General features: G+C 42.9%; 1 protein-coding gene and 1 long non-coding RNA gene across 2 annotated transcripts in view; one reads left to right on the top strand and one right to left on the bottom strand.

Moving 5' to 3' along the window:
* LOC105493528 (protein tyrosine phosphatase non-receptor type 14) overlaps window positions 1–22,827 on the top strand; it is a 204,198-nt gene extending 181,371 nt beyond the window's left edge. Inside the window, exons 17-19 of the mRNA XM_011761226.3 lie at window positions 2,298–2,532; window positions 6,801–6,964; window positions 13,432–22,827. Of these exons, the coding sequence (XP_011759528.2) occupies window positions 2,298–2,532; window positions 6,801–6,964; window positions 13,432–13,560 (528 nt within the window). The 3' untranslated portion in view covers window positions 13,561–22,827. The remainder of the gene's footprint in view (window positions 1–2,297; window positions 2,533–6,800; window positions 6,965–13,431) is intronic.
* LOC139358733 (uncharacterized) lies at window positions 6,801–22,308 on the bottom strand. The gene is made up of 2 exons (XR_011614159.1): window positions 16,726–22,308; window positions 6,801–15,935 (listed from the first exon to the last, which is right to left on the bottom strand). It is a non-coding gene; the product is annotated as an uncharacterized lncRNA (long non-coding RNA).
* Window positions 22,828–22,924: the final 97 nt, after the last annotated feature.

The raw sequence follows: 22,924 nt of genomic DNA, 5'->3' as shown, positions 1-22,924 counted from the left end.
GAAAAGAGACCAGAAGCTGTTGTTCCTGGAGAGGCCTCTGTTCTTTGGTGGAAGAAAAAATATCTTTTTCTTCTTTTGCCAAGCCAAACATAGTTTTTCTGCTGTAACTAGAGAACTCTATGTGATGTTATAAAAAACCAGCCTACACTGCCAGTCCATCCAGTCAGTGTTCAGCTTGCTGTCTTTGCAGGGAGAAGTGTTGTGTTTCTTCTCTTGTCACATTCTCAAAATTTCTTTAACCACCTTCTTTTATTTCTTTCATTAAATTCCAGTTTATGTTTTGAAATCATTCAAGGGACTAGTTTCATCTGTGTTTACCAATATCCGTGGTATTGCAATGGCCTTTCCTAGCTACGTTAAAGGGGTCAGGAACAAAGAAAACTGGGGAGGAAAAAGTCATATTTTTCTTCATTGACTGTTTTGAGCATTGGCCTTTCAGCACAGTCCATTAGAAGAAAATAATGAAAGGGACATCAGGCTCTTTAAAGCCAGTTGTACTTCCCTGGGCTGACCTGTTTGACCTTCCCACAAAGAGAATGAATCCTCCTTAAAGCTTCTAGAATAGATTTATCACCTTATCAGATCACACCATTGCAAGGCATTCATTCACCTAAATACAGCGTACCGTCTGTGCTAACTTCAGGAGTACATGGTAATAAACGAGACAGGCACCATCCCTGTCCCCATAGAGCTTATGTCCTAGTGGGAGGGACATTCAGAAGTGAACAAATAAAATAAGTGCAGTTAGCAGTAAGTGCCATGGCAAAAATGGAAAACTACAGTCCAGAGCGGGTCGGGGTGAGTACAGGTCTTCCTGCCTCATCCCTCCTCCTCTTTGTGTGGGTTTCAGCCGCAAAACGGTCATTCAAACTAGGGGACTCCTACTAAAGGGTAGCTTCACGATGTGCAACCCTGAGGTCCAGACTCTCTATCATGTCACACACTTGCTGGAAGGCTGGAAATGAAAACCTTATTAATAGGAGCATAAATTCAAGGGAGAAAATTTTTAAAAATGGAAAACAGGTTAAGAAAGAGAGTGACTGGGGGCTATTTGAGATCAGGGCATGGCCAAGGACCCTCTGAGGAAGTGGCATTGGAGGTGAGACCGGAGTGACAAAGGGCCAGCCTTGCCAAGACAAAGTAGCATCTAGTGATCTGTGGGACAGCTGGGGACTTACAGCCTTTTAAAATCCATAACTGATTTAGACACTCAGCAGAAATGTAAATTCGAGGTAAATCTGCTTTCATAGGATTGGTAAATAAAAGAGGAAGGTGTGCTTCCAACTTAAGGAGACTCAGTTAAACCAAATGAAGCCAGGCAAGGTAATTTATATATTCCCCAAATTATATATAAATATATAATTTATATATTCCCCAAAGATGTGTTGCTTTACAAGTGGGCTTTACAAGAGGAACTCTAATATTCCTCTAAACAGCCGTCAGGGTTCCCAGAGCCTGTCACCACTGCAGCTCTGTGTGTTCAGTGCTCCTTCTCTCTCACCGCCTACTCCTTGCCCTGAATCTCCTCAGCTACCGCCTCCTCCACACTCCGCCCCTTCTCCAGGGATTTTAAAACTGCAAAACTGAAACATAGACCTTGTGTAAATGGTTGAGAGTACATATTCTCAGAAAAGATTATAAAATCAAGGGAGAAAGAATGGTGATTTAACCAGCTGTTCTCAGTTCTAGTTGTAGATGGAACCAGAACGCATTGGTCAGACTGAAACAAATGTGAGATCAACACTAGATAAAGACAATGTCGGTAGTCTGTGCTGTAACAGAAAGAGCTCTGCACTGAACATCCAAAAGGAGTAGCATGACCTAGAGCGATTGCTGGAACCCCTTCCCCACTTGTGTAAAACCTTTGAATGACTTCCCATTGCCCCTGGGGTGAAATCCAAACTTTCCACCATGGACTGTGAGGCCTTTCCAGTTTCCTGTCCGACCACCTGCCCCCTCACATGTCACACTCCAGCCACCCTGAAGACCTTCATTTCTTGAATGCACCAAGCTTGTTCCTGCTTCTAGACTTTGCACTTGCACTTCTCTCTAACATTCCACTGCACCTCCGTTGTGAATCTTTTAAATTTTCCATTGATGTAACTGTCATTGTAAATTGTGTTATTGGTCTTAACTAGCATGTATAGGATTTACCCTGTACAGTGTAGACACTGCAGAGTGCTACTGAACTAGCGATTTAGAAGCTATTTGCATTTTCTTCTGTCTTCACATCTTAGGATTAAAAGGATGAGAGCTTCCCTTGACCTATTTCCAATTTTGCTTTATATGTGATTTAGGAGGGTGGGCGAACCAAAAGCCACCGATACTGGCCCAAACTGGGTTCCAAGCACAGCTCAGCCACCTATGGCAAGTTCAAGGTGACCACGAAGTTTCGAACAGATTCTGTTTGCTATGCAACCACAGGCTTGAAAGTCAAGCACCTTTTGTCTGGGCAAGAAAGGACAGTGTGGCATTTACAATATACTGACTGGCCAGATCACGGCTGTCCAGAGGACGTCCAAGGATTTTTATGTAAGTGTTTTTCTTCCCAGTCTGCTACCTGACTGACTTTTACCTACTGTGTCAATAATCCAGCCGTTGGAGATGAAATGGAAAAAGAGGATGCTTTCTCTTAAGTAGCAAAAGTATTATAACATTGAAATATATGTTCCTTTCTTATTATGTAGAACGGAGAAGAATAATACATGTCACTTATTCTGTTTGCCTTTCAAACGCATAAGCTAAGACTGTGATCAACATATTGGCTCTACCTTGATTCAGACCTTTAGCTACTCATTTAATCGGTAACTATTCTGACACATGCTACAACAAGGATGAACCTTGAGGAATGATGCTGAGTGGAGATAATCCAGTCACAAAAGGACGAAAATTGCATGATTCCACTTATATGAGGTACCTAGAATAGGCAAGGTCAGAGGCAGAAAGTAGGTGAGAGGTTACCGGGGTTGCAGCAAAGGGGGATTCGGGAATTACACATTTTTTATTTTTTGAGGTGGAGTCTCACTCTGTCATCCAGGCTAGAGTGCAGTGGCACGATCTCAGCTCACTGCAGCCTCTGCCTCCCAGGTTCAAGCAATTCTCCTGCCTCAGCCTCCCACGTAGCTGGGACTACAGGCGCAGCCACCACGTCTACCTAATTTTTGTATTTTTAGTAGAGATGGGGTTTCACCATGTTGGCCAGGCTAGTCTTGAACTCCTGGCCTCAAGTGATCTGCCCGTGTCAGCCTCCCAGATTGCAGGGATTACAGGTGTGAGCCACCGTGCCTAGCCAGGAATTACCATTTGATAGGTGCAGTATTTCTGTTTGGGACAGTGAAAAAGTACTGGACATGGATGATGGTGATGGTTGCACAACTATGAATATGCTTAATGCCACTGAACTGTGTACTTAAAAATGGTTAAACTGGTAAATTGTTGTGTCCACTTTGGCACATTAAAAAAAAGGAGAAATAAAATGTAAAAATAGGCCAGGCATGGTGGCTCACACCTGTAATCCCAGCAATTTGGGAGGCCGAGGTGGGTGGATCACCTGAGGTGAGGAGTTTGAGACCAGTGTGGCCAACAGGGTGAAACCCCATCTCTACTAAAAATACAAAATTAACCAGATGTGGTGGCGCATGTCTGTAATCCCAGCTACTGGGGAGGCTGAGGCAGGAAAATCGCTTGAACCTGGGAGGCGGAGGTTGCAGTGAACCGAGATTGCATCATTGCACTCCAGTCTGGGCAACAAGAGCGAAACTCCATCTCATAAATAAATAAATAAATAAAGATATAAATAAATGAATAACATTAAAATTTTTTTCATGAAGGTTTGCATCTCACAAGCCCTGTATTTCCCTACAGTCGTAAATCTCAGTACTTTCTCGTAGTTTCTCATATTTTTATGAAGACACTAAGAAGTATTGAAACCCTCTTGTAGCTTTCGAAACTGAAATTTGCTCAATGGCTAATTAATTAATTTCTGTGTATGTGTATTTTTAGAATGTGGTTATATTAGAAACTAATTCACCAGATTATGTGCAGTATTTTTATTTGAACATGCTTGCCTAACTGTCCTGTGCTTGTCGGGAAACCCCATTCCTTACTCATCCAACTGGGAAGGAGCCCCAGATGCTCCCTGTAGCCTTGTGCCTGCTCTGTTGTTGACTCTGTAGCTAGTGGAAGACCTGTGACCACCACAAAGGGACCATCATCCAGATGTTGGATAATGTCAAAACCTTGATTTTATTTTGGTATTCATTTAGAATGGGAGAAAAAGGGAATGAGAGAGAGAGAACAGGTTCTCAAGACCTAAAAATACTGATTTACAAGTTCCAGTAAATATTCTGATGTGTACTTATCCAGCAATACAAGCATTTCATTTCCGTGAAAGTGACGATGGTACTTGAGGGGTTTGGCACTGAAAGCAGAGAGTAGAAAGATGATTGGAGTCAGAGGATCTAGAGTAAGATCCAGAGAGGATTCGTGATTTGCCTGAGGTCAAATGGCTTGTTATCTGTAGCTTGAAATAAGGGCAGTGACCCTTGCAGAACTTCCCTTCCTCCCAGCAGTGCTCATCGTATTTCTTTCAGCTGATCACGGGCTAACTGACTGATTAAAATTTTCTCCAAGAAGCAGAAAAGGGAAATAATATAAGTAGATCAGTTTGTTGATTGGCTAACAGCTCTGATGAAAGAGTGAGCTTATAAAGCACTTTAAAGAATAGCCTTTTAAATCAGAACCAATTAAGGAAAGCCCGTCTAAATTACCAAAAAATACATAGTAGTTTTAAAGAATGTAAATGTATGTATTATGCTTTTAGGAAACTCAATACACGTATTCTGTGCAGGGCATTAGAAATGTTGAATCTGTTTCTCCTAGGTTTTAAAAGATTTTTTTGCCCATGTTTAAATTAGGTTACCTGGATGCAGAGTACCTAAGCCAAATTGTTTACTGCCCTCCAGAAGTCTTTACTGAGTTACGGCGTAAGGAACTTTAGTAATATGACTGATAGAGGAAACATCCTTTAAATCCACCTCTCCATTACATGAAAAGCTCTATTTGAAAGTGGCATCTACTGTATTACCCAACATTCCTTTTATTTTTCTTCTTAAATTTAGCTCAAGTAAAGCTTTGTCTCTTGTATGTAAATATTGCCTTTGGTCAGACAGAATACTCAGTTGCCTAACGTCTTTTCCCCCTCGCAGAAAAAGTGTAAAGAAGATTCCACAGACAATATCTAGCTTGTATTGGTACCTAATAGTAACTACTCCCTCTATTCATCTCACCATCTCCTTTTTTTTTTTTTTTTTTTTAAATTGAGACGGAGTTTTGCTCTTGTTGCCCAGGCTGGGGTGCAATGGTGGGATCTCGGCTCACTGCAACCTCCGCCTCCCAGTTTTAAGCAATTCTCCTGTCTCAGCCTTCCGAGTAGCTAGGAGTACTAGCTGAGATTACAGGCGCATACCACCATGTCTGGCTAATTTTTGTATTTTTAGTAGAGACAGGAGTTCATCATCTTGGTGAGGCTGGTCCTGAACTCCTGACCTCAGGTGATCCGCCTGCCTCAGCGTCCTAAAGTGCTGGGATTACAGGAACGAGCCACCGCGCCCGGCCCTTCTTTTTTGTTTTGTCCTATCTCTTGGTACATTACTACTACTACTAGTACTGCTCTGACTAGTACTAATAACTATTACTAGTCATCATCATCCTAGTAGTAGTAGTAGTGATAATAATAGTTTACTTTTTTGGTAAACTACTTCAGATTATTTTGTAATTAGGTAAGATTATAAAGGAAAGTGCAGGTTATTTATATATGTCTGTAAACAGGTGCTTTGAAATTATCTGAATGGTTCAAACCTACTTTTTTCTCTTCAACAATGTAAACATTTCCCCTATAGTCTGGTTTACACTTTTGCTTTGGGATGAGGTTCACTGAGTATCAAGAACCTTTAAATCTGTTTCTCTCCTGAGCTACTACAAAATCTAAATTATTAATTAAATTTTGGGGGTTTTTGGAGTGTCTGAGGATTACATTTCTATACTTTTCTCTTTTGTCATGGTTGTGAAAAAAGTCATTAAGGCTTGGAATCCTGTGATTTTTCTTTTGTGCCCAGTTGGAGTCATGAACACAGCCCTCCCTGTACAGCCCTGCTGGGCCAAGCAGGTGCCAGAAGGCATGGGGGGCATCATGGCCCCCTCCACCTCACACACATATTGCCTCCAGAAAGGGGGTTCATCTTGGGCTACTCACATAGCCCCGTGGAATCCATGCTGAAAAGCAGACTCCCCAAAGTCTACTTTAACATCCAAAAATGAAGTCAAGCCTCAGTTGACATTCACTCATCAGTGAGGGGAAGGAAGAAGGGGCAGATGGATGCTCTCTCCCTACCAGAAATTGGCTCTGACAGGCGGGCGTTTCAAGGGGACTTAGCAGTTGTTCTGATCCCAGTCTGTTAATAGCAGGAATTGCTGTAAGTAATGTCTAGAATCATCTGCTTGGGGGACTTAGGGATTTGCAGAGGGGAAAACAGAATTTAATTTTTAAAAAAGAACTATTTAATTTAAAGAACAAATTCTCCCATGAACTAATTGACTCCCAGCTGGTCCTTTCTGGATCCAGGACTGTACATTGGGTACCAGCCAAATAATTAGTATCTTGTAAGAACTGTAAATTATTGTCACTTAAAAAACACACACACACACACATTCACCATCAGTTCTCTTCCGCTCCCCCCTCCCCAACTTATATGCAAAGCCATGGAAGACTTTGGTGACAGAATTTGCGTTTTGTCCTGCAGCCTACTTGGAGGAGATCCAGTCGGTCCGTCGCCATACCAACAGCATGCTGGAAGGCACTAAGAACCGGCACCCACCCATCGTGGTCCACTGTAGTGCTGGGGTGGGAAGGACCGGCGTGCTCATTCTTTCTGAGCTGATGATCTACTGCTTGGAGCATAACGAAGTGAGTCATTCTGGGCTTCTCTCCGGATACTCCACCTTGGGGACAAGTCTACACCCTTGCCAAACCTTTGCCCGCGCCCTTGCCTTTTCAGTGGTTAATTTCCTCTCTCCCGACCAGAGTTTTCCAGGCTCCTGGTTCCTAGTTTGACTCTGACATTTACAGTCCTCCTTATCTTTTTGCCCTCCCACTGCTCCGTGTAGATATCCAGATAAAAGAGGAGAAATGAGGGCGTGCAATAGAAAACACTTAGAAAATGTGATCTTAGTCGGCATCTACTTCCAGAAGTCTTTGGCATTTTGCAGATAGCCTGGTTTCATTGTGGGTAATTTTCCATGGTGAGTTATTTGACCCCATATAGTTTAGATGCGTCTTGCATTTCTAGGATGTGTTCTGGCATAAATCCTAGGTGAAGATGTGTCTACTTGGAAAATGTTTTTCATTCTTCAGAGTGAGGTTTGGGGGATTGTTTGCTTATCTAGTCTGGTAGTTGTGTGGTGTAGCGGAGCAGAGGAGATACTTAGAGCATGCAAACATCCCCGTCTTTGCATCGGCTGATCGCCCTACCCCTTCTTCCTGCAGAAGTGGGGTGCTGCTGAGCCTGTGCACACAAGGTACATGGCATCCCTTCGCTGCCGTAGGATTACGGAGTTACACTGAGAGACTTTGAATTTTGTGTAGGTGAGACAAACAGCAGTCAAAAGCTAAGGAATAGTTCTTCTACCTTCTAGCTACCTGGGACATTAGAATTTTTAAGGGCTTTTGCCTGCCATACCAGCCAAGTAGAGGAGTCATGCACGTCACTCCTCCTGTTTCACAGAAGAGGAAACTGAGGCCCGGAAGTAATTATGTGATTCGTCTAGTGCCGTGTGGCTCTTACGCAGTGGTACTGAAGCCAGAAGCAAGGCCTTCTGTGTCTGAGTCCGGAGTTATTTCCTGTCTTCACTCTGCCTCCAAACGCTGTATAAGATTTGGTTCTTACTCAGTTTTCAAATTATATGGCTTGAAAAAGTAAAGGAAACTTGTGGTTTGGTAGTTCTTAAATTATAGAATGATTTGTTGCAATTCTGTGGAGGAATTTATATGATAATATACTATTTATTCAATAGCATGAATCGTTTGAAAATCAGATTAAATATGAAGTTTGTCATATTGAGTCTTCCAGGAAAACAACAAATGCTAAACTTAGACATTAAACTTTCTGCCTGTGAAATGATAATTTTGAGAATCTTCTAGTCTGTCCATGGGAATGAATGTTTGTGCCGCTAAAAATTGGAAAAGGGGCAATCCGAACTGTAGCCTAATGTTAGAAAAACATAAAACAAAGCTTGAGCGAAATGCTCATCATGGAATCAGTTGAGACTACATAACAGAAATGTCATTGCCCTCTGAGTTTGTACCATTTTGTCCCACATAGGATTTTTTTATTGTTCGCCTCTCTATTCCTCTCACTACTAGAGGTCTCTAGAAATTTCTAGAACAATGAGTAACCTGCCCATGGAGTCTCAATCCATCCATTGCTAGGAAGACAAAATAAGATGAGGTAGAATCAGTGTGTGCATGGCTTGAGGGCCTCATCATCACCTCCCCCACCTAATTGTCCTTTCCTTCCCTTCATATCACTTTTGTCACCAAATTCCCCGCTTGTTTTCTTTTTTTTTCTTTTTTTTTTTGAGAAAGGATTTTGCTGTGTTGCCCAAGCTGGTCTCAAACTCCTGGGCTCAAGCAATCCTCCCACCTCGGTCTCCCGAGTTGATGGGATTACAGCTGTGAGCCTGGCCACTCCCCTTCTTTCCCCGTTCCCTGTGCTCTGCTCCCCACTTCCCCTTTTCAACTCAAGAAGCCATTCTGTCTTGTCTGACATTAAAAACTATTCTGAGCTCTTTGGAGACCCGTCAAAGGCTGAGCCTCAGTGAGGCTATGACATGGGGGCTCACTGAACACCAGATGTTATTGGACCAGCAGAGCACAGACAAGGCATATCAAAGCCAGAACGGTTTGGAGTGAGGGATTCGGCCATTGTGGCCTCCTGTGGACTTGGTGAAGGCTCAGAATGGTTAAATGCTCTATGGTGTGTCCAAACATAGCGGATTTCCTCAGTGCCCAACTGCATGCCAGAACATTCTTTGCTGGGACGTGGTCCATCCAAAAAGAACTTCTGTTCCCATTGATATTCAAAGATAGCAAGATGACTCATATTCTTCACTTCACTTCCCCTAGCACAAATATAGCCAGTCTTATCTGTCCTATTTCCCATGGTTGCTATTGGTAGATGGTTGGGGGAAAAAATGCTCTACTTTTGTTCTGATACTGTTTCAGGCCTGGCTAGTAAGATCCAAGCCCCTATTTCAGGAGAAGAGTAGACCATGTTTAGTTTGTTTGTTTTTCAAGCAAAGATTTTAACAAATATATATTAAATTGTGGGTCCCATTTTTCTCCTGTCCAAACTCTCCTGCCTTCTTTCCACAGCTTCTGGATTTAACATACTTTGTATTTTAGTCTGTAATTCTTGCAGTTTTAATTCTGTCAGTGAAACGACCTTTCTTTTTCCTGGACTTGTCCCTCTCAGTCTTATTCTAAACACAGAAAAGTTGAGCAGAAACAATGAAACGCAGACACTTACAATGAGGTTGGTAGCTGTGCGGTGGGGAGTGGGGACAACTGTCCCAGGCTGCTCTGGGAAGCCTCCCTGTGGCCCAGTGCTTTTGGTCACTGAGTGTTAGCTGAGACATTTTAAGGTGCATAGAGTTTTTCAGAAAGCATTCGTTTTATGGTCTGCAGTACACTCTCTCAGTCCTCTGGATGTAGCTGTCTGTTCCAGCTACAGCTAATTACAAAAACTTAGGATCTCAGTAGCCAAAAGGGCAGATGTCTTGATCTTGCTGCTTTTCTGAATAAGTTATACCTCCTTCATAAAGTGAGGAGGAGAAAATGTCTTCTAGACAAGACTGAGCAAGTGTCAACTGCTTTGTGCTTCCTTGGCTTGGGGACAGTTAAGAGCAGAGCCTGTGGGAGTGAATGAATCTTTAAGCCAGCTGGGACCCTTTCATTGAAGACCAGGAGAACTTTCTTTGTCATGTCCCCAGACTTCTCCATATCAGACAATATACTGTCATTTAGGCTCGGTCCTACAGGTAATTGAGATGGGGATGATGGTAGAGGAGGAGGAGGAGGAGGATGTGGTGGTGGAGGAGGTGGTGATGGTGACAACATTGAAAATAATATCTTAACAGCTAGCTTGTGTCTAGTGTTTGCCATGTATACACACTATTCTAAAGCCTTATAGTATTAACACAAGTAGCCTTTGCAGTGACACTGTGCACCAAGTCCTGTTAGTACCTGTATTAGTCCATGCTCACACTGCTATAAAGAACTACCTGAGACTGGGTCATTTATGAAGGAAAGAGGTTTAGTTGACTCACAATTCTGCAGGCTGTACAGGAAGCATGGCTGGGAGGCCTCAGGAAACTTACAATGATAGTGGAAAGGTGAAGGGGAAGTAAGCATGTCTTCACATGATAGCAGAAGAGAGAGAGCAAAGGGGGAAGTTAAAACATACTTTTAAACAACCAGATCTCATGAGAATTCCCTGTCACAAGAACAGCAAGAGGGAAATCTGCCCCCATGTTCCAGTCACCTCCCACCAGGTCCCTCCCCCAAAACTGCAGATTACCATTCCACATGAGATTTGGGTGGAGACACAGAGCCAAGACCATGTCAGTATCCTTACGTAACAGAAGAGAAACTGAGTCATAGGTAAATGAAGTAATGTGCCCGCTTCCCACAGCCAAGAAGTGGTAGAGCTGAGATTCAGCAGATGAAGCCTTACTTAGAGCCTGTGCTCTGAACACCAGTGTGATCCTGCCTCCCAACTAAAACCTTTGCTGGGCAGGGGAGCGGAACAGCCTTATTCTCTCTATTCTTTTAACTTCAGTGCCCAACCACAGAGTAATCCTCATCAAACATGAAATTAAGTTCATTATTAGGTGGCTCTAGATCACATCTCATGATACTGGTCACTTTGCAGTATAATTTAGGCAGAGACCTACTTGTTACCATCAGAAGCTTATAACCTAGATTCTGTATTTTGATTCATAGTTCGAAGATTCACATGCCTTTTTTTTTCTTTTCTTACTAGGCAGGGACTTGACTTTGTCCGTTTGCACCACTGTGATTACACCACTGCACTCTAGCCCAGGCTACGTCACAAGTTTGTGATGTGCATTCCTTAGTTGGTGTTGAACAAGAGTGACTGATGGCACGTGTCATGTCATAACTATACACAGTTTGGAAATAGCTGAAATTATTTTTCAAGGTTCAAAGGTTACAAAGTCAAGCATACAGCTGAGTTTTTATTATTTTCTTTTAAACACTTGCTTAGCCCTTGAAAACTTCCTGGGTGCCATCATTTGCCCGGGGTTAAGAGCCCCCAGAGCACAGTGAGTGTGCTGAGGCCACCGTGGCCTCCACAGCTCGGGGGTGCTCCAGCCGTATGTGTCCTGGCTGGTCCAGGAGGATGGACGTGGTGAAGGTGAGGGGAGAGGACACTGTGATGGCCTCTGGTCTGCTCAAGTATCCATGACACTGTATTAATTTCCTTTCATTAATGATAATATATATCATTGTATATACTATCAAATAATTCACACATAGGCAATCTCATTTAATACTCAAAATGTTCTCATTTAAGACTCAGGGCCAGGCACAGTGGCTCATACCCATAATGCTAAGACTTTTAGAGGCCAAAGCTGGAGGATTGCTTGAGCTCAGGAGTTTGAGACCAGCCTGGGCAACACAGTGAGACCTCGTTTCTACACAAAATTTTAAAAATTAGCCAGGTGTGGTGTGCCACATCTATAGTTCCAGCTACTCAGGAGGCTGAAGTGGGAGGATTGCTTGAGCCTAGGAGGTTGATGTTGCAATGAGTTACGATTGCACCACTGCACTCTAGCCTGGGCGACAGATCAAGACCCTGTCTCAAAAAGGGTGTTCTCGGCCAGGCACCGTGGCTCATGCCTGTAATCCCAGCACTTTGGGAGGCCGAGGTGGGCGGATCATGAGGTCAGGAGTTTGAGACCAGCCTGACCAACATGCTGAAACCTCATCTCTACTAAAAATAATTAAAAAAAAAAAATTAGCCCCGCGTGGTGGCGCGTGCCTGTAATCCCAGCAACTCAGAAGGCTGAGGCAGGAGAATCGCTTGAACCTGGGAGGCAGAGGTTGCAGTGAGCAGAGATCAAGCCACTGCATTCCAGCCTGGGCAACAGAGGGAGACTCTGTCTCAAAAAAACAAAACAAAACAAAACAAAAAAAAGTTCTCAGTTAAAGGCTTTTACTCCAAGTAGGACTGGTGTTCAGAAATGGTGCTTTGACATTTTAAAGGTTCACACTTAAATTATCTCACTTGATCATGACCACAGTCCTGTGAGATTATAATTGCATTAGCAACATTTATTAATGTTAATAAAGGAATAATGAAGCCAGGCGCGGTGGCTCACGCCTGTAATCCCAGCACTTTGGGAGGCCAAAGCAGGTGGATCACCAGAGGTCAGGAGTTCAGGACCACCCTGGCCAACATGATGAAACCCTGTCTCTACTAAAATTACAAAAAATTAGCCAGGCGTGGTGGTGCACACCTGTAATCCCAGCTACTCTGGGGGCTGAGGCACGAGACTCTCTTGAACCTGGGAGGCAGAGGTTGCAGTGAGCCGAGATCATACCACTAACCTCCAGCCTGGGCAACAAGAGTGAAACTCTGTCTCAAAAAAAAAAAAGGAATAATGAGTAATATTTATTAAGCACTCACTGTGCACTAAGTGCTTGATATGTGTTTCATCATTTGATCCCATGAGGCAGATGTTATTTCATACCCCATGTTATTGCTGAGGAAATGTCACTAACTAGGGCAAGGCCACACTACTGTTAGAGGAAAGCATTATTATCCTGATTTTACAGATGAGGAAACTAAGACCCTGAGATGTCTTAAATCCTGTCATTGGGTTGTGGTGGAGTTGAGAGTACCAGTCAGGTCTCACTCCAGCCTTTATGTTTTATCCAGCAGACTAGTCTGTATTTAAAATAATACACCAGGACAGGTGTGGTGGCCCACGCCTGTAACCCCAGCACTTTGGGAGACTCAGGTAGGAGGACTGCTTGAGCCCAGGAGTTGAAGGCTGCAGTGAACTATGACTGTGCCACTGCATTCCAGCCTGGGTGACACAGCAAGACCCTCTCAGAAAATTTGAAATTAAATAAAAATAAAATATCCCACCAGTGACACATGATGACCAGGTTCTCCAGTTGCTGGTATAAACTGTTTGACACGTCAAACCCAGCCGGGGCAGAGTCCCTTGCTTTCTCTTAGACCTGGGCATGGGCAGTGGGTGAGTGCTTCCTGAATGAGGGAATGAGGAATGCTCTAAGGGAAGCCTCCTGTCTCAGGACCTTGCGCTTTCTCTCTTTTCTTGCAGAAGGTGGAAGTGCCCATGATGCTGAGGCTCCTCAGGGAGCAGAGGATGTTCATGATCCAGACCATCGCTCAGTACAAGTTTGTCTACCAAGTCCTCATCCAGTTCCTCCAAAACTCCAGACTCATTTAATCCCCCCAGTCCAGCTCCTGGAGGAGGGACCCAGCTGGATCGTGCAGGAGAGTCACCTCCAGAAAACATCTGCTCCCCCCGCGGGGGTGCAGGTGGCTGGCAGCAAGCAGGCTCTCTGAAGATAATAGCCAAGATTATTCACACATGCCGTGTATTATTTTATATGAGATAATTTATTTTTTTCCCCTTTGGAATAACTTTTGTGAATTATGATAATGCAGTTTTCTTAATAATATAGTACTTTTCATTCGAACCACATTTTGACTGATCTGCATATATATGTCAGTAGGTAAGGTTGCCTGCTGGATCATTTTGGGGACAGAGGCATGAGGGAGCACGTCTCTTGTGAAGTTGCAGCCGGATTTGTAACCAGCCCTGAAATTCATCAGCTTAATTCATTCATCATTCATTACTTATATCCAAAGCAAAGATGGTAAGAAGAATAATTCATCCTGAAATATAAAGAAAAGGGTCTGAAGGAACAAGCACGATTCTCTTATATTTTGGGACTCATGAGCCTTGATAGACAGTTTCCTCTCTTCCTCATTTCTGCCCCTCATCCTCAGTAATCTCCTCTCCCCAACACCTCCCCCACCAACTTCCCCCCAAGCTTGAGTTAAAGACAGAACAGCTAAAGACAGTGCTGCCTTTACAGTGCAGTAACTGCCATCTTTGGGGCCGAAAGAGAAGCTCTGTGTTGCACTTTGCTTGACCACCCCTTATTCTGGGCTCTGGAGTTTGTGTTTCCCTGCTGGGGACTGTACCCTGGGTATTTGTTGCTACCTCTCCTGTTTGCTCAGTAGGACCCTGTCTGGTGGCATTGAGGCTCTGGACCAGGCCATCTGTGCAGTTAAGACTCTATCCTGATTGAGAGAGAATAGCAGACCTAGAAAGAGAAAGGAGTTGGGCAGGGCCTTTGAGGATTGTGTTGTTCAGGCAGGGCCTTGATGATCATTGTTTTTTATTTACATGAGATGTGTGTGCTGGACAGAGACCCGAAAGTTGAGGTCACTAAGTCATTGGAAAGGTCATCAAGGAAACAGATGGGGAAGCTGATTTATGGGAACTATATGGCATTTAGCTACGTAACAGGGGTCCTGGCCAGGAAACACATCAAATTTGACCCCCACTGTGCTGGTATCATCTTCAGGCTTTGGCCTGCAAGATCAGAATTAATCCTACTCAGGACCCCATAGTCCAAACTTGGGGCCACTTGATGAACGATGGTAGAATTGTAGAATTGTCATTGGCAAAACCCTGTGCTGCTTTCCTTTTCTTCATAAAATCCACTGTCTGGTCAGTTATCTTCACTTGGAAGCCCAGTTCTTAGTTTCTTCCTGTGGCTTCATTGGTCAGTGTCCTTCTGAATTTCCAAGGTTGGTACACAATAAATCATGTTTTGTACATTTTTCCTCTTACTGCATTTTGGGGGATTTATCATTCTATGTCTACTTTTTCTTGAGTACAACTTTGATATGCACCTTTTTCTTGAGTACAATTTGATATGTTGTTACGTGGTGATAGGAAGTCAGAGGGCGTGCTCTTCCTGGTTGATTTGATGCCACATCTTCCTTGTCTTTTCAGCTCGGGGAAAAGGCAGCAGTGGAGGAAGGCATATGGAACGCCCACAGTGATCAGTGCAAAGAACAAACCTGCAATTTAAAAACTGTAGTCAACTAGGCACGGTGGTTCACACCTGTAAATCCCAGCACTTTGAAAGGCCAAGGCGGGCAGATTGCTTGAGCTAAGGAGTTCAAGACCAGCCTGAGCAACATGATGAAACCCCGTCTCTACAAAAAGTACAAAAATTAGCCAGGCGTGGTGGTTTGCCCTTGTAGTCCCAGCTGCTCAGGAGGCTGAGGCGGGGGGATCACCTCATTCAAAGAATTTGAGACTGCAGTGAGCCATGATCTTGCCACTGCAGTCCAGCCTGGGCTACAGAGAGACCCTGCCTCCAAAAAAAAGGAAAAAAGGTTGTCAAGGAAAACTACATGTAGTAGAAAGGGAAATTTAATTGCAGGGGTTTTTTTCTTAGAGTTGACTGCTGTGAGAGTTCCATATGCCTTTCTTCATTGCTGCTTTTGTCCCCCCGAGCTAAAAAGATGAAGGAGTGGCATCAAATCAACCAGAAAAAGTAGACCTTTGTGACATCCCATCACCACATGCCAACAGGTTGCATATTCCCCATTAAGTTCTTTGGAATACGAATCCTCTTTTCAACCTGGCCAGGTGTTGTGGTGGCTGTACTCTGTAGTTAGACTCAGAATATCTGGGGATGGAGGGCTTCCCCTCTGTCTGCTGCTTCAAGGTCTGAAGACTCAGTGAAGGAGTATAACCTGCTGATCTTTGTAGATTCTAGAGTTTCATCGTATATCCTGGGAAGAAAACCATTAGTATTACATGTATTTTCAGTGGAACAGAGCTTATAACCCTTATTATAAGAAGCTCATCAATAGCAAAAAGGTATTTGTGTCCTTTTCTTGGAGGTTTTTCCATCCTTGGGATTTCTACTGTTAGGGATGTTTTAGCAAGTGGTCTCAGTTACTGGTTTATTGCATGATGAACAACATCAGTATTTATCTTTTATCTCTAAGCCCCAAGGTGGGCACTGTTAGAATGTCTCATGTGGACAGCATATAGATCTGGTGTGTCTTTGAGGACATCAGAGCTCATGGGCTTTCTTGAAATTCATCCATTGTCCCTGCCGTATGCTACGGGAATATTCATTAGTGTACAAAATGCAGGGAGGAAGTAGATTTAATATTCAACTTTCTAGCCAAAGTTTATATTGAAACCCAAAAGAAAACATTTAAGAGTTGTTCCACATATTTCACTTTTAAAAACAAATGCCTTTGGTTCTTTAGCACATTTTGCATTCCTTTTCACATCTCCAGTAAATGCCAGCATATCTCCTATTAAATTAGCAGCAGCCATTTAAAGTCCTTTCAGTGGCATCTGCATAATAATTGCCCAGAGATGCTTTATATCTGGGAAGCAAGCCAAGGAATAAACCTTGAAGCAAAGTGTATTAAATTAGTTATCTAGTTAGAGCTTTTGGAATGATTTCCTGATGATGTATCAAGTCTAAAGCTAGAGCTGTCAGTGTCTATTGCTGCAGTTTGGATTTGAAGGGAGAAAATTAAAAATGGAGGAAAAAAAAGTTACCATCTCACAACAAAGCCATCAAACATTTCCCAGCCGCTGTGTTCGAGGTTTTCCAATGGAACTTTTTGGTTTCTTTCATCTGTACTCATTTGGATACATTGACCCGAGGTATTCATCCTTGTTTACTGTGGTCCCTGAATCATGGGGGCTGAATCTGATGTCTTCATCCTTAAGACGAGATGAGCCTGCTGGCTCAGTTGAGGAATGTCCTGCTGAGGTTTCTTTGGTTTCCTTGGGTTCTAAGGATATACTGGATATATCACCTTTTAGCAAGAGTCTCTGGTAGCATTTACAGATAGCATAGACATTAGTATGCACTTCTTTCCCCAGATACGAAGTAGAGGAGGATTTAGCTGCATGAAAAAAGGATGTTACACATTGATTACACAGGAGTAAAGATGAATGAGCCGCTCTATTCAGTCGGAGCTAACCAATAAGATCAGGGAAGGTAAAAACACCTATATGGAATATTTTGAATCATAAGCTTTTGAAGAGCTTAAATTGAGAGAATTTTACTTTTAATTTTGTAGATTGAAGAGAGGAACCACTTTTTAAAATTATAACGAAACTGCCATTGTTTTCCCAAGAGTCACTTGGCTATCTCTGGCCCCCTCTTTCATCAGCCTGAAGAGAGGGTCTATGTAGACTGCTGTGGGCCTTGTAGGACTTGACCACGGCTTACACCTACTTAACCTTTATCCTGCCTTCTTTCAGCTTGTGCTTTTCAGTTGTAAACTCCAGCGGGTACAGCAGGCTGGCCTTTTCATCTGGCTGATTATTTTTCCAGCTTAATATAGATTGACCCATATGAAATTTCCAATAATGGACCATATTTTCTGCGAACAGACAGTGTTCGCATGGATCACCTATATCTTTCCCCGATACAGTGTAGATCCCAACACCAGATGTCGTTTCTCCAGAGCAGTGCTAATGAACACAAAAGGTGTACCCTGGGTGGGCCGGCTCTTTTCGTGAACCTGCTGCCCTGCTCATAGGGATCCTTGCATCACTTGGTGAATGGGCCATCTCCTGGGACATGGAAGTCGCAGAGATAGATAGTGCACTGCAGTTTCTCTTAAGCCGGATTGGCCATCAGGCACATCACCTTGGAGTTTTTAGCTGCTGTCCTTTCCCTATGAGCAGTCTGTATTAACTGACCTCAGCCTACTTGTTACATGACGTATGGGTCCCAAAAGTGTCCTTTGTCAAAAAGCAGAATGTGCTTTCTAGTCTCTCTTTCCCCATCTAATGGTACATTTGATGATGAAGATGAATACAGTTGACCTCCCCTATATGTGGGTTCCACATCCCTATATTTAACCAAGTACAGATTGAAAAATATTTGGGGAAGAGGGGAAACCCACAAAGTTCCAAAAAGCAAGTTGAATTTGCCACATGCTGAATACTACATTGAATTCACGCAAATGAAGTGATGTGTAGGCATCGAGTTAGGTATTGTAAGTAATCTAGAGATGATTTAAAGTATACAAGAGATGGGCATAGGTTATATGCAAATATTACACCATTTTATATAAAAGACTTGAGCATCCATGATATTCTGGTATTCGCAGAGGGTCCTTGATTGCCCCCTTTGGTAAAGGACAACTGTTTCATTACTGATTTTCATTTGGGGAAGATCTGTCAATCCCTTGAGGTGGGGGGTTTGGGGGGTAGAGGGTACAGGGCATTCTAGAATGTGTGCCAGGGAGCACGTATTCAAGGGATGGGATTGGGTCAGACCTGTGTTCTTCCTCAGTATCAGAAATAACTCTATGGAGCTCCTAGAATAAGAAATTTCTGGAAGCACCACATAATTACTGTTGGGCTCTTAGGGTAGCCGTTTTTGGGAATTTAGCGTTCCCATGTTTTACCAACAATTATTCTGCTGCTGTGTTTTATTGTTTTGCCAATGGGTTTTGAGACACTCATCATGCTCTTATTTAGTGATTTCTTTTCATGAGCAGAGCAACAGCTCATCCAGCATGGTTTCCAAATGGAGAAATTCAGGTCTTTAATAGAAACCGCACAAATTTTCCAATGGCCTACAGCTTTATGGTTGGCAAACTAGTTGGCCCTATAGGGTGGCAATAAAGCTGTAAGATATTAAACAGCATTTGATACTTCTCTTGAATGCTGAGCAAGGAAGCAAAATAGTTCTTGCCTTTACTTAAGCTTCTAAGATATTTTGGGGCAAAGGATCTTACAGATGGCATCTGTTGAAAGTAACAGCAACATGTCAGGGAGAAACATGGGGGAAATCTCATCAGATTCTGCTATCTCAAATGTGTCATCCAGAAGTCAGTGTTATTCAGGGGGCCCTGTGAAACTTGACCACCAGCTTGCCCCATCAACACTCAGCCTTTATCCTACCTGCTCTCAGCTTTTGTGTTTCTGTTAGAAACTCAAATAGGTAAGTATTTTTATTCAGCAGACTACCTTTCTTAATCTTTCCAGCTTAATATAGCTGCATCTTCTTTCTCAAGGCCAAACTGAGATATTCCCTATTAAAATGTCCATGAGCCTAGCATTGAGTATCTGGCATCCATCAATTTCATAGACTGGAAAATGATTGTTTGGTGCAGTAAAGAGGAGGATGTGTATCAGTTCCTACTGTTTGGAGCTTTGTTTAGCCTTCCCATTTTAAAAATAAATTCAAGGACATTGAGTTACAAGGCAGAAGGGCTGGAGCTACTGGGCAGCCTGAGTGTGACCAGCATTTGTATAGAAAGTCATTGCTCCTTCTGCCACACTTTGGGCCATCAGGATCATTATTTCCCAAAAATGCCATAAACTTGCCCAAGAATTTCTATAAATGAGGAGCGGGAGAGGAAGGATTTCTGGATCAGTCCTGAAGTTGCTATCTGAAAGTTCTCTGTTTCACAAATAATTTTCTGAACTCTGTAATGCCTCTGCTACCCCCTACCTCCCTTTCTGGAATGTCAGCATGATGGGAACCACCAAGTGGCATGCTAGGGAAACCCTGCGGCAGTGTTGGAGTCTATTTTACCCTAGCTCATGCTTTTAAACTGTCTTCACTGTTGAGGTAGAGCTTGATGAATGTCATGGATTGTGATGCGTGATTTATCATATTTGCCTGGATTTGCTGCTCAAAAGCACCATCTTCCCTCATCTGCCACTGGCAGCCTTTCCTTGCCTTACTTGTTAGCAGAGCATTCTGCTTACCCATGTGGCTCCTGCATTTCTTGATTCTTCTCCCCTGTGATCTCAGAGGTGCTGCAGAGCACACTCTCCTTTAGAGCAGGTCATGTTTATATTCAGGCCACAAAACTGGGATGTACATGCAGTGACTTTGGTGTTCCTTGTCTTGTTCAGGGGAACGGGTGGGATTGTTGTGTGCTGTCACCCTCTTCATTCCATGAGCACCTTGTTCACTTAGGGTCTGCTGCCTTTTCTTTTTTTTTTCTTTTTGAGATAGAGTCTCGCTCCTGTTGCGCAAGCTGGAGTACAGCCTCCTAAGTAGCTGGGATTACAGGTGTGCGCCACCACACCCGGCTAATTTTTGTATTTTTAGTAGAGACAAGGTTTCGCCATGTTGGCCAGGCTGGTCTCAAACTCCAGACCTCGAGAAAACCCCCCTCGGCCTCCCAAAGTGCTGGGATTACAGGTGTGAGCCACCGCACCCAGTCTCTGCTACCTTTTCATATTTCCCCATCTGCTTTATGGATCAACTCTCAACAGTACACTTTTTCTTTCCTTTACCTACCTTATGAGTGCAACCCAGATGAAAGAGTTAAACCTCATCAGAGAATCATTGCCTTACACCTCTCTAAAATATGTAATTAGGGAATCTTAGTGTAATTTTTAAAAAATTGCTTGTATAGTTTCAAAGAATAAGATCTGGCAAATGACCAGATGTGGTGGCTCACACCTGTAATCAAACCAGCACTTTGGGAGGCTGAGGCAGGCAGATCACCTGAGGTCAGAAGTTCAAGACCAGCCTGGCCAACATGGTGAAACCCTGTCTCTACTAAAAATTTAAAAATTAAAAAAAAAACTAGCCAGGCATCGTGGCACATGCCTGTAGTCTCAGCTACTCAGGAGGCTGAGCCAGGAGAATCGCTTGAACCCAGAGGTAGAGGTTGCAGTGAGCTGAGATCATGCCACTGCACTCCAGCCTGGGCAACAGAGTGAGAATTTGTCTCAGAAAAAAAAAAAAAAGATCTGGCAGATGAAAATAACCTGAATGAAAATAGCTAGAAAACTCAGCAAGCAGGAAGCTTCCTTTCTCACCCTGTTGCTCCCTTGCTGATAGAATCAGTCACTTACTGTTAGAAGAAATGAAAGAAGCTCTGTTTAAAACAATGATGACAGCAGTGCTTAATATTTATTTCAAGGTGAACTTATATAGATTGAGAGAGGCTACATTTGGCAGAGTGATGTGTAGGAAGACCCATTTGTTTCTCGCTTCTCCCTGCAAGGAGAATGTTTTCTTCATTATAGCCTCTTCACACAGACTGGCCATTTTAGTGAAACAGGTGGTAAACCCGCCCAGAAACATTTTATCTGTTTTCACTTATCTAGGAAGGGGTAAGATTAGCTGGTCATCCAAAATCTGTATGTAAGCTATCTTCATTTTCTTCCCCAACCTTCTCCTCGTGGGAAACACAAATGCCATCTCATCTGACAAAAGGTTTTAGAGGATAAAGCTGAAAAGATTGGATTGGGATCTTTTTGTGGCTTGGGGCGGAGCCTTTTGCTAAAATCTCAAGAATGCTGCTTTGAGTTTAGCTAGGGTGACTCTCAGAGCTGGAGTGCCTGGCGTTCTCAGCATTTCTCAGGGGCCTCCCACCTCTCACAACTGCAGTGTTAGCTAATATATACCTTGAGCATAGAACTGAATGGTGTAATTCAGAGCCATTTTTTTTTTCAACTTGAACATTGTACAATTTTATTGCAATTTCCTTTCAACTTTCTTGCCACTGTTTGGAATCTTAAAAATTCATTAGCCTTCTCCTTTCTGACATAAAGTTACACTTCATCAGAGATGAGTTCCTATGTATGTCCTTTGTTCCTTCAATAGCTAATTAATGTGCTTGAGGATACTTCAGTGGGAAAAAGGTCTAAATATGCAGATTACTAATAAACGTGTAACCTTGTGTAACTTGTGTTACATCAAATAACAAGCTAATCTAGTTTGTTTCACTGGACTAGGCTTGTGCTCCCTACTTCAGTATTTTGATGCTTTCCTTGCTCTTTGTTTCACAAAATATTGTGAATTTTGGTATCAAACAATGTCATTCAAAACAAATGACATTTATTAGGTTTCATTTTGAAACAATGTACAGGCAAGTCCCCAACTTAGAAACCGGTTTGTTCTTACGGTTCTTGGGCCAGCCCATAGGAGCCCACTGACCTCCACCACAGCCCAAATGGAGGGCTGTGTTAGTCAGATGTGGCTGGCTTTTGTGGGCTGACCCAGACATTTAATCACCATCTTTTCTGTTGTTGCCGTAAGAAATGCATTCCAGGTTGGGACTTGGGATCCTGAGAGCACATTCTCCCCCTGTGGTGGCCGCTTGCCACCTTGCAAGATGGAAGCCCAGTCTCCTTACTACCAAAGTGTACTTGGGATCCTGAGAGCACATTCTCCCCCTGTGGTGGCCGCTTGCCACCTTGCAAGATGGAAGCCCAGTCTCCTTACTACCAAAGTGTAGTTGTAAGCAGAGAGAGGGCTGAGATGTTTATAGGACATTCCCTAAGCGGGGAGTGTTTTTATCAATATTCATGTCAACTGTACTTTGGTATAGACTTCTTATCAATTTAATAATATGAAAAGCCTAAAATAAAACTATGCATGCTATTCTATGTGCTATTTTATATCAGTAAATAAGCTTATGCTTGCCAGTTGTATACACAGTTATGAGGTGTATAGAACTGACTTTGACAGTATTTTTTGCACTGTTTCCTATCTGTTTTTATAAAGTCTTAGATATTGAACCTTGTTGATGTTCTCACTGCCCTTGTGCTTGCTATAAAATGTTTCATATGTGCCTTTACAAATGTGAGATCTTTGTTCTAACCTTTTTTTGTAAAAGATATCTATTGATTTCCATATGCAATAAACCTTTTTTTCAGAGAAAAGAGCTACATCTTCTCTTTTCTGTACTGTATATGTTTGCATTAGTTCAAAGTGCCTGGGAAGACCTGCATGCTTTGTTTTCTAAAGCCCATTTACTGC

Source organism: Macaca nemestrina, chromosome 1 (assembly GCF_043159975.1).
Source record: "Macaca nemestrina isolate mMacNem1 chromosome 1, mMacNem.hap1, whole genome shotgun sequence".
NCBI classification, from domain to species: domain Eukaryota; kingdom Metazoa; phylum Chordata; class Mammalia; order Primates; family Cercopithecidae; genus Macaca; species Macaca nemestrina.
This window is presented reverse-complemented; position numbering and strand designations above follow the sequence as displayed.